The 11,895-nt window shown below is 40.0% G+C and overlaps 1 protein-coding gene across 1 annotated transcript; it reads left to right on the top strand.

Annotated features, from left to right (window-relative positions):
- The first annotated feature begins 1,845 nt into the window (after nucleotides 1–1,845).
- SPCS3 (signal peptidase complex subunit 3) lies at nucleotides 1,846–9,651 on the top strand. The gene is made up of 5 exons (XM_088056850.1): nucleotides 1,846–2,070; nucleotides 4,538–4,613; nucleotides 7,115–7,189; nucleotides 8,619–8,734; nucleotides 9,195–9,651. The coding sequence occupies exons 1-5, from the start codon at nucleotides 1,928–1,930 to the stop codon at nucleotides 9,325–9,327; spliced, it is 543 nt and encodes a 180-aa protein (XP_087912976.1). The 5' UTR covers nucleotides 1,846–1,927; the 3' UTR covers nucleotides 9,328–9,651.
- Nucleotides 9,652–11,895: the final 2,244 nt, after the last annotated feature.

Below are 11,895 nucleotides of genomic sequence, written 5' to 3'. Positions count from 1 at the left end.
CCTCCACAAGCAATAGCCATATTTATTAATTGCTTTAAAAACACGTAAATTTCGCTAAGCCTTTTGATTTTGGTCTTTTGCAGGTACCTAACTCCTGCTTTGGAAATTTCACTACTTTATTCCTGCAAGTTCTGCCCAAGAGCCATTTTTTTTATTAAACAGTAGTTTAGTATGAAAAACTCTAAATAGAAACTACATGAACTAAAAGCAAGAACAAAGGCAATCAAGCCTTTTTTTTGTAGACCTGAGAAAAAAAAATGGTGTTCACATCTGAAGTATCCTTTTGAAAGCAGCAGACATTTTATAACTTCTGAAATTATTAGGTTTCCCAGCTTACAGTAAAAGCTTCCTTAATACTTCTAAGTCAAATATTTTGGGGAAAAGTACCCACTTTTCAGTAAGAATAATCCAAGGTTTCTGTTACAACAGGTTCCAGACCACAAATCATCCCAATAATTAATATTTTGAATAACATAAAATAATAACAAGCCAACAAAAACCTTTACACAAGAATCTCTCTGTGCTGCTGAACTCCTTATGAAATATCAGAAAGGTCAAGAATTACAAAATGCAAATCAGAAAAGAGCCTACCCTTTTTGGGTCTGTGACTGATTTCAATGTGGCAAATGCACAGACACACAGAAACCACCTGCATAGCGGAATACAGGGTCCCCAAAGGAATGTCTCCACAGGCACCTTCACATCCTACAGGCTAAACAGACGTGTGCTTCAGTTACTCAGTCTGAGGGGAAACAAAAAGCCTCACTATGATATTTTTCCCTATTCCATTCCCTATCTTCATCTGCAAAGATCTTTCTTCCCTGACTCATAGACCTGGCTCTTGTCTACAGGGAGGTAAAGAAACAGCACCATCATTACAGAACACAGGTATTTCAGAATGGCCTGACAGTCCCCACCTTCTCCCTATCCCTTCAGTCACCATGAGGCCTTCCACCCTTTTAGACTCCTGCATCTCAGCTCCTGCTCCTACTCCCAGTATTTGCAGCACTGGAACCTTTGGGATGGGAAGAGGAAATTAAATATTACTGAATCACTGCTGACATCTGTTGGCAGCCCCAAGAAATCCCCGTTAATCGAGCCTGGTATTGTTAATACAGACCAATACAGCGGTTGGGAACACCAAACAAAATCGACCCCAAAGCATTATAAAAGCTCTCATTCCCCTCCGGTTCTCACATTAATAATGTTGCAGGTCCGTGAAGCGGGAATGGACATCAAACAGGATCTCGGGAGGAGTTAGGAATCGCCTCACTACATGAACTGAGCTTTGCTGGTTGAAATTTCAACCAAATCGGTGGGGTCAGGTGAAAGGCTGCCTCAGCCTGCTAACAGCGTGAGATCACCACGCAATCCGGCAAAGAAAAAGGATTCCAGGAACAAGCCCAGCTACTGAAGGGGATTTCTAGGCAGGAAGATTGACATACTGAGCACCTGTGTAGCAAAGTGGAAACGAACAGGAACATCCTGTAGGAAACAAGGGAGGGAATGGCAAATCACAGTACCAGCGAAAGCAACCTTCGCCTAAAACTTATTTACGCTTTACTATACGAATGAAAAACTCCGGCGGAGCGACAAACCCCAGCTCGCCGGTGACAGAGAGTGCCCTGGGAGCCCAGGCCGCGGCAGGCACTGAACACACAGCGCAGTGCCAGCCCCAGCGCGGCCCCCATGTCGCGCCCGGGCCCGGCGCCAGCCCCGCCCATCTCCTGGCGGAAGCGGGGCAGGATATGGTGGGGGCGTGGCCTGATTGGGGGCGTGGCCTCGCCGGGGGCGGGAGGTCGGGCTCCCGGGAGGCCACGCCCCCTCGCGCCGGTCGCGCGCGCGCCCCTTGCCCGCCGCCGCCCGCTTCCTGCCGCGCCCGCCCCGCCCGAGCAGCGGCCGCAGCCCGGCCGGGCCCAGCGGGGAGATGAACACGGTGCTGTCCCGGGCCAACTCGCTCTTCGCCTTCTCGCTGAGCGTGATGGCGGCGCTCACCTTCGGCTGCTTCATCACCACCGCCTTCAAGGAGCGCAGTGTGCCCGTCCGCATCGCCGTCTCCCGGGTCACGCTGTGAGTGCGGCGAGGGGAGGGAAGGGAGTGGCGGGAGAGAGCCGGGCCGGGCCGGGCCGGGCGGGGAAGAGTTCGGGAGCCGAGAGCAGGGGCCGGGGCGGGTGAGGGGCGCTGGCGCCCGGCAGGGGCGGCCGGCCCCCGGCTGCTCGCGCGGCGCTTGGGGCTCGGCCTCCTGCGCCGCCGGCCCGGCCAATGGGGGAGCCCCACGACGGCGCGGCCGGGCGGGATCCGGGGCGGCGCTCGGGGGGCGGCCCCGCCGCTCGCACCCAGAGCCTCCCCGAGAGCGGGGCGGCCGCTCACGGCGGAGCCGAGCCAGCTGCTGCCCGCAGATGCGGAGAGGCAGGGACCTGCAGGAAGGAACGTGGAGTATGTCCTGTGAACATTTATCTGGTCGAAGTATCTCTTAATTAGTTGGGTTTCTCCGTGGATAACCTAGCATTCTTTCTGTCCTATATCAACAGTGATCGGATGGCTCCCTCTTTGCGAAATGCACCAGGTGTAGGGCGCAATACTACGTCGAAACGTGCTGCCTACACGTAAAATGTACTGATGCAAAGTCGTGCTGGGTGACCTTTTTTCCCCAGTTTTGGTGCTGTTTCGGGGTGAGGTTTCTTTCTCTGAACGGAGCCTTCGTCACAGAAAACTTCCATTAAGTATGTGTGTTGTGGAGGGCAGCAGTATCACAAGCATTTGAGCAGCTGTTACAGCCGCCAACGAGTGGAGGTCTTTGCTCCCGTTTTTGCCACGTGGTTCTTTACCAGAGCTCCACATGGGAATCTGGCTTATAGGACACTTTATTGAGCTGCTTTAACTCAGCTCATGTTTTTTTGTCTTGCTGGTTTTGGCCCAGATTAGGGAGCTAAAGCAGCCCACTTTTGGAAGTGTTTAGTGCCAGGTTGGATGGAGCTCCGCTCAATCTGGTCTAGTGAAAGGTGTCCCTGTCCATGTCAGGGAGTTTGGAAATTGATGATCTTTAAGGTCAAGGTCCCTTCCAACCCAGGCCATTCTGTGATTTGGTGATGATTCTGTGGAGCTTTGGAACCACCCCAAGGTATCTGGCACCAGTGGATGCCAAATAGCAGGACTTGAAAGGAGAGATGAATGCAAAGAAAGGGCCTGCCATCACCTTTCAGACTGGTTTAATACCACAGGATAAAAAAACCCAAAACTCTTGTGTTCATGCTACACTGAGGATTGCAACAGCATAAAATTAGCATAAAAGCATGTTTTTGAGTGTTATGGTGAGCTCAGCATATATGAGGCAGCATACTAATGTCTAATTTGGGTGAAATGTGTATTGCCAGTCCCTTCTGTGATGCACAGATCTGGTGTTACTGGGAGATGTTGTACCTGAGCTGCTTCTCTTGAATGTCTGAGAAGTTTTGGAGATTCCAAGCTTAAAGCCTGCTACTCCACCTGACTGGCAGTGGTGAAGAGGTGAAGTCAAGTGCTTGATAAGGTTTATTACTTAAAAAGATACTGCTTTTTGCAAAAGGATGGAAATTCATACCAAGGCTTATATTGTGAAGATTCGGTGGTGTTTTTCTTAACTACTATCTCCAAAACTGTTTTCTTCACTTGTAAACTTTTTTTTTATTTGTGATTACTAAACTTGGTTTTAATGAAATTATGTTTTAATTGACTTATTTCCGAACTGGAATAAATATAATTACAAAGTTCATAATTCATAAAAAAATTGTTCCATGAGGAGTTAAGGTTCATAGTTGATTGTCATGATTGTATTCTTCTTTGTAGATGATAAGTTTGGTAAATTGATAAGCTTTATGAATACATATGGAAATATCTGCTATGTGTCATTTTCCAGTTGCTCCTTCTATTGTGATTTAGTGTGGGAACATCAAGTACTGTTCCAAATGTAGACTTATAATAAAGCCTTCCAAAATGATGTAATTTTCCAGAATGTAGAGGGGAAATAACTACTTTTTTCATGCTGTTACTTAAATACATTACAGGAATAAATCTTGAAATTTGTGTGAACTGTGCACATAAACTGTTTAATTGGAATGGTCGGAGAGCGAGAGGTTTTGTTTTTTCAAGGACAGTTGATTCCTCAACTGTCTCAATATTGACAATGGTTGCCAGCAGACTGCTATGCTGATGGTATCCCAAAAAGTTTTACATATTTGGGGATGATAAGACATATTTTACTAAAATTAAATGTAGTCCAGCTTAGATACAGATTTTTTTTTAACAGGAGAAAGTCCATAGGTTACTTGTATGTCTTAGACACTGTGGTGGCAAGGCCTGACATTTAAAATTGGGACACCATAATTTCTGGAAGGTAGGTGTTAGTTTGTAATTTTGATTACATTTTACCCAGAACTATTTAAAACAAAATACAGAAAGTGGATGAGGGAACTGTCTAATAAGAACCATAACTTACGTACTGTGGAAGAGACAAATAATGAGAAAGGATAATCCTGTGTTGTGTTTTGTTTTCTCTTAGAAAAAATGTAGAAGATTTCACTGGACCTAGAGAAAGAAGTGATCTGGGATTCGTCACATTTGACATTACTGCAGATATCCTTAATGGAAAAAATGGTTTGCAAACTTTTTGGAATAAGAACCTTGATGTCTGTTTTTGTTACCTTATCTTCAGATATTCAGGACTTTAGGGAAAACTAGCAATTTGTCTTAAAATAAAAATTTAAAGCAGCAAAAATAATATTTTGCATAGGTATGGCAGTGAAATAGAACTTAAACCAGCTGTTTGTTCTCTAGTCGATGACAAGCTGTTTAATGCCTGTTCTTAAAATCAGGCTCTATTGTGAAGTGCACTGGATCTAATAATGGGGAGTGCAGTTTAACATCTAGACATTATTACTGTTAAGTGGAGTTTGTATTGGTGATTTGAAGAGTGAATTAATGGTAGGGTTTACATAGCATGTTGTTTTGAATGTCATACCTAATGTAGGAACTGCTCCTTTGAAGCTCTCTTTGTTGTGAGGCATTCAAAGTTCAGGCTGTATAGTGGTTGCATAGAAGTACCTGTCTTCTTCTAAAAATAAAAAAGGCATTGTAATCCTTCACTTGCTTAGGTGTTAAACACTCTAATCTTTAGTATTGCATAGTATGAAATTAATTGGGAAGTGTATGGTTTACTTAAAAATTTATCACATTGTTTTTTGTCCTTTTTCTCAATTGCTGTTGCAATTTTGCAGTTTTTCTTTTGTATTTCTTTGCTTCCCTGCTAGTCTGGATTAAGCCTCTTTGAAAGAATTTTTCTGCAGAAGTCAGTACCAAATAATAGGTGGCATCTTCAGGAGATTACACTAAACCGTGTTTTGCAACTGGTCTGAGAATCCTGGGATTTTTCCCTGTCTGCTGGTTTTCGTTATTGTTAGGCAAGACACTGATTATCTCTGTGTTTTGGTTTTGCTCTTTTGAAGGATGCTGTTGTGTGAGCAGACCACACAAAATACAACTCTTGATACAATACTGGATAAACAGGTTAATCAGATTTTTGCAGGTCTGTCAGGACAGGAATGAGAGGGGATTTTTATCAACTGGAAGCAGGAGAAGTAAGCTCCTAAGTCTGAGTTTTACCTCTGAAATACTAATACATATTAAAATCAGAGACTGAAATTCTAAAGTAGGTGCATAGACTTGTACACATTGTGTATGGAGAGAAGCAGGGCAAGGCAGGACAGAACCTCTAAAAGAAATGTTCTTATGCAAGGATTGGTCTGCAATATGTGGCCATAAAGATTCCATGTTTGAATAACTTCTACTGGTAACAGCCTTTTTTTATTTTTTTTTATTAAGTTTCTGACTAAATTTCTCATACCTGGCATAAATGAAGCTTGCAATATTTAGAGATGTAAAATGCAACTGTGTGGTATGGGTTTTTATTCAAAATTTGTAAAGAGGTACAGGTACATGGACTGTCTTAACTACCAGAAAGAAGTTGTTAGTCCTGGGAGAAGTTAAATGAAATGGCAGTTAGAAAGAGGAACTAGGCAAAGGAAAGGGGAGCAGGAAAGGAAGGAAATAGTTTTCACAAACTCCTTTAAGCTTATTTAAATAATTGCTACCTTTTGCAAGTGATAAGAAATCCTATCAAGGAAAACTTCAGAACCTTGTTTGATATTTTGAGCCAGATGACAGAAAATGTTCAAGTAAAATATTTCTACCTAGTTTTGCAGTGACGGCAGTTAAATATTTAATTCTTTCCTTTCTTGCCCTTTGAATTAGTAGCTTAAGAACATGTTTGTTTTGGATGAGTGAAAGAAAAAAAAGCAGATTTTGAGCTAGGTTAGGGAATCTATTTATTCTTTCAGATAATGGCAAACAGAATACAAAAGAGGACTTGGAAATAAAAGATTACAGCTAATCTCTATAGTGAATTAAAAAGTCTTTTCCTTAGCAGTCACATGTTATTTTTAAATAAATAGACAACTACTTAGAATCTCAGCATCATTATACTGTCTCAAATGGCAGTCATCAGTTTACTGTTGATCAAAAATCTGAGCAGAATTTTGTTTGAGTCTAATGAGCTCTCCTTGTTGTCAGTAGGGAATCAAATTTACTAATTCTTGGGGTCCCTTCCAATATAAAATACTTCCCATATTCTAATTTTTCTAACATGGGCATTAAAGGCTCTTTGAACTCCCTGCACTTCACCAGTTTAGTATTTATATATTTTTTAATGTTATTGTATTTGGATACAAGGGTTCTCTGATAGTATAAAAAATTGCTTTGAGTATATTTTTGGAAGAATTCTGTCATGACTTTTATGTTTAAGGTTTTATAATATGTTGTCTAGCAGAGGATTCTGGTTACTAGCTTAGTGTCAAATATAGAACTCTTAAATTATTTGAGGAGAAGTAGCTGCTAGATTTCATAAATAGTAAAAAGAAATACCCGCCTAATCACTTTTAAAATATGTGTTCAAACTGCTGGCAGTGCTCTGATTTATGAGTAAGATGAGGTATGTTGAAAGGTAAGAGCTCACTGTAATGTTTATAGACTACTTAGATCTAGTAAAAATAAAACAAGGTTATTTTTCTTAACTTGCATACATCTGCAGAGTATATTTGATTGGAATGTCAAACAATTGTTTCTATATTTGTCTGCGGAATATTCAACAAAAAACAATGTAAGTATTAAAAAGAAGTTTGAAGCAATGACCCATTTTAGTACTGCAGCTATTTTTAACCATTCTGTAGTTCTGCTGAAAAGAGTTAAGGCCACCAGCATTTCCTACTAGTCTGGGCTGTTTTTACTGGCCTTCATGATTATTTTCTTGACAGTTTAACTGTAGGCTGGGAAGTTCACCTCCATGAAACCTAACTTGATAAATGCCCAGTAGAACTGGAGAAAAATAACACATGCCTTGTGTTGCAGTGTGCTTACAATAGTATTCTGTGAATGAGTTTTTTTCACCTTTTCTGTCCATTTTACTTTTTTTCTAAATTTCTGCAGTTGACGGCTGTTAGAAACAAGAGAGTGGCTTCTGGGCTGGCCTGATGTGGTTTGTCTTTTTTTCAGAAATCACAGAAGTGGTTGTCCCTACCAGTTACTGTAGCCCCATAATTCATTCATAAGTCATTCTTCTCAAAATAATTTTCCTTGCTCCTTTAAACTGGTTGCTATTGAGCCTTCCCTTTGAATAGCTGAACACCCTTTTTAATGATCTGATATAAACTATGTGGAACAGCCTTTGAAAAAAAAAAAAATCACTTTAATGGAACACCACGCAGTCGCGGTACCACTGAATTCTAGTTAAAGCTGCTGTGCTCACATTGCAAGGATATGGTGAAAGCTTGGGGGTTTTCTTAACTTGCTGTACAAAACTCCTTTTTTTTTTTCTTGGTTTTTTTTGAAGTGCCTTAGTTATATTAAACAAGATGGCAGATATTTTGTTTGTACTAGAATAGTTCTTAGGGTTTCTATGATTTTATTGTATTGTGCCATATTTTAGATTTTTTTCGACGTAAATCACCACTTCTCACAAATACTGAGAGTATTTTTCTAAATTGTTTTATAAAGTACTAAACAAGACTGTTTAGCATCTACTTAAAAGAGCAGTATAAAGTTTCTGTAATGTAAGAACTTGAGATCTCACTTTTTCAACTGTTCGTAAATTTTTTTGGGATTATACTTGCAATTCAAGTAGAGATTTCCATTTAAGTTGGAAAGATGTTAAATACATAAGCAGAGTTATGATAACGCAGTTTTTAAATCCTTCATTTGAAACAAGGTCTAAATACTGCTTTAAATGTGACGTACCTTCGCAATTCAGAAGGAAACCCCGTTATGCTTTGTAATTGTTCTAAAGCATATGACTTCTTTAAAATGTCTTTCTTGTGTTTTAAGATGTTCCTCTTTGTTTCCATTTATTCTGAGCCACACCTCACTATGTAGTAGTATTCCATTACCCTGCTGTGAGGCATTATTTTGTTAAATTAGTTATGGATTGCAAGCATGTACTTCAGGGTTTTTAGATGAATAGTGTAATGAAGGTCCAGTATCTGAATGTGACTTGGTAAGGTACCTTGCTGACTTAATTGCAATTGTGATTTTAGGCCCTAAATCAGGTAGTCCTTTGGGACAAGATCATGTTGAGAGGAGACAACCCAAGGCTGTCCTTAAAAGACATGAAGTCAAAGTACTTTTTCTTTGATGATGGAAATGGTCTCAAGTAAGTAAATATTTGTTTCATCACTGTTATTCATGGTATCTTGATTTACTTACATATTTTGCATTTAATAAGTGTGTTTATTGGTGTGGGAAGGTAACTACATTCTATCTGATACTCTGTCATCTCTGTTGCATCTTTGATTGTTAGAAGATGGCCTTGGGATACAAGATGAATACATGGGATATCCCATGTATTCTGTAGACTAGAAGATGCACTGCTGTTGTGAGCAACAGGCTTCTGGGTTTCTGCCTTCAGTCTGTGTAGAATTGGTTCTGTCATGCAATCAATTCCAAAGGAGTTAAGTAAAAAAAATAAAATAGGCAGTAACTACCTAAAATTAAAAAGCTTATTGTTCTGGACCAGTTAAACAATCTGTATCCTAATGTATTTAATACTCTAAACTGTTAATTAAATCGGTTAACTTGAGTATTTGTGCTGATAGTCTTTGTTGCTTTTGCAGGGGAAACAGGAATATCACCTTGACTCTCTCCTGGAATGTTGTACCGAATGCTGGCATTCTACCTCTTGTTACAGGATCAGGACATGTGTCTGTACCTTTCCCAGATACCTATGAAACAACAAAAAGTTATTAAATTATAGTACTGAATCATAAGCAAAATATTTTTTATACTTGTATATTGTGGATACATTTTTTTGCAGTTTCTTCTTGCATCCCATGCAACTTTTCACTGAAAGCAACTTAATTTCCTCAGGCTAGCAGCATAGGAAAAGGAAATGAAAATTCAGGGTTTTGTTGTTTTTTTTCCTAAATAAAATTGAGGCTGAAGCTTAAGGGAAAGGTAAATTGCGGAATAATGGTTTCAAGGGGGGGGAAACTGGGGATTTTATTTTTTTTTTTTCCTGGCCATCTAAGTATAGATCTCCTTTTCTTTTAAATAAATATTTTTAAACCAGAAGGTAGTCTTCCTGTGTTTGGGCTTTTTAAGTACTGTGATAGTTATTTATTTTGTGTAGAACTCAAATATACCTTCTGGAGTTGGTTTCTGGGAGTGCCTGAACGAAACAGCTGTCCCATTTTAGGGCATTTTTTTAAATCCACGTGCAGTATGTTATAGTAGGCTAAGCTTGGTCCTTTCTAGGGCTGCCACCAGCTACTTGGAAAACTGATAGTTCATTATCTGTCAGTCAGCCTCAGATCTTGAGTGCCACTGATGTAGCCCACATCCAGTTCTGTATTACAAATCATTTTAATTTCTGCTTGCAATGCAGCAGACTGGAAGAATAAAAAGAAGTCTATTCAGTATGAGTCTTAAGACTTTAAACATAAGATAGAAGGCTAAGTCAGTAAGAAAAGTAAAAGTTTTAGGTAAAAAAAGGCTTTCTGAAATGGAATCTCTAGATTTTTATTGGGATCTGTTTATCAGGAAGAATGAACGTGCTTATTCCAGAAAGGGCTGAGACAATATTAGAGGGGGCCTTCCATAGCAAGGAATAGGATAGATATTCCCTAAACAATCTGGGTAAATCTTTCCAAAGCAGAGGATTTCCCCATAGTAAGGTAGAATAATTGAGGTAGATTTACCAACTTGAGTGTCAATGAGTCTACCTGCAAGTCTTGCTGAGTGTCAGGAACCAGGAAAGGTAGCAAGCCGCATGTAGCAGCTTCCGTCAGCGCCTCTGCGGAAAAGGTGGGCTCTCTGTGGCTGCAGATCCCCCTGTGTGTGCTCCTTCCCTCAGCTGCAGCTGTGAATGCTGTTGGGGTTGGGAGGATGGAAGGAGCAGGGTATCAGGATCGCCTCGTAGCAATAGCAGTGGTTTGTAGTGATTGACTGGTGCATTTAGGTCATCGGATGTCCAGGAGAAGGAGCACGTGTCATTATTGCCGTCCTGGCACAGTCCATAACTTACATGTGTATTTTCAAACAAGTCATGACAAGGGAATTTATTACCAGACAGGGAATATTCTGAATGTATTGGGGACTTGGAAAAAGAGGAAACTAAAACTTGGGTTTTAATACTATAAATCAGAAAAAAGTAATAGGAAAATGATGAGAACTGCAGTGTGAAAAACCTTACAAAAGAAGAGATGCAAAAGACTGGAGCAGAGTATCCCCCTTTGTTTTGAGTTCACTTAAGAGCTGACTGATTTTGAGGGAACTAACTTGCTTTTAACAAGGGATCTTTAATATTTGTGAATTATCTCTAAGTGACTATTTCATGCATTCTTCATGTTGGTGTATTAATCAAAAAGGTCTTGAAAAAAATTCCCAGAACTTGCTTTATCTTTACAAACAAAATTTTGTTTAAGTGTGAAGACTAAAATGGTTTTTTAACAATGTTTTAGGAGAATTTGTTGTTTGTATCCAGCATATTTGCATGAATTTCAGTTCTCTGAACTTGTGCTGTTTTCCAGAGTAGTATAATCAGCACATTGAAACACATACTATTTTTGCTGTGCTTTTATATCAAATGTATATATGGCTCTAAAAACTGTTACGGAGAACTTAAAACTGTCATAGAGAAGGAAAACAAAATATTTTTAGAGATAATTGGGCAAAGTTGTGGATTTGTTTTCGTAATTGCCAAGTAAGTGGTTGTTTTTTTCATAAATTATATTCTTGAATTGTTTACTGAAGCATTTCTTGTGGCTTGGCATTCAGCCAGTTCCCTGCATTCCTTTGGCAGTACCCTTCCAATGAATATAATGTCTGCCTATTAAAGAGATGCTGTAACTACAAAGACAAGGATCTGCTGTCAAAGAGCATCAGGGAGAAAGCTACTTTCTTTCCTACAAAATGGTATATTCTTCCCAGCAGACAGTAGCAGAATTTCAAGACACTGAAACTGTAGCTTTCAAGTGTGATGTTTGATGCTTTACTAGCCTTTCCCTTTGAAGAGAAATTATGTTTGAGGTAAGCATTTTAGAGGGATGAAGAAGAAACCATCATGGAGTTCAAGTTCTTGGAGAGAAGAATTTGTTTTTATCCTGAGGAAAAGACCAGCATAGATGAGCACTTGATGCTGTAATAGCTTGGTTTTTGCTCCTGAGCCACCAAGTGAGACAGGGTGTTGGTTCAGGGTTTAAGGAGGCAAATTCCTCAACTGATCTCTATAAAAAAAGTAAAAAGCCTTCCAAAAAGTCAAATGGCTACTGTATTTTGTTCTGACAATTCTGAAACCATTCATAAAAAGGATGTGCT

This window comes from Pseudopodoces humilis, chromosome 6, assembly GCF_049639895.1.
Source record: "Pseudopodoces humilis isolate 2021_Gansu_Grassland_sample_001 chromosome 6, ASM4963989v1, whole genome shotgun sequence".
Classification (NCBI taxonomy): domain Eukaryota; kingdom Metazoa; phylum Chordata; class Aves; order Passeriformes; family Paridae; genus Pseudopodoces; species Pseudopodoces humilis.
This window is presented reverse-complemented; position numbering and strand designations above follow the sequence as displayed.

What these genes read in the sequence shown, in the direction of transcription:
- SPCS3 (XM_088056850.1), top strand. Translation starts at nt 1,928, where the DNA reads ATGAACACGGTGCTGTCCCGGGCCAACTCGCTCTTCGCCTTCTCGCTG. An exon ending in GCCGTCTCCCGGGTCACGCT is followed by an intron (nt 2,071 to 4,537) that starts GTGAGTGCGGCG and finishes GTTTTCTCTTAG; the next exon opens with AAAAAATGTAGAAGATTTCA. An exon ending in GATGATGGAAATGGTCTCAA is followed by an intron (nt 8,735 to 9,194) that starts GTAAGTAAATAT and finishes TTGCTTTTGCAG; the next exon opens with GGGAAACAGGAATATCACCT.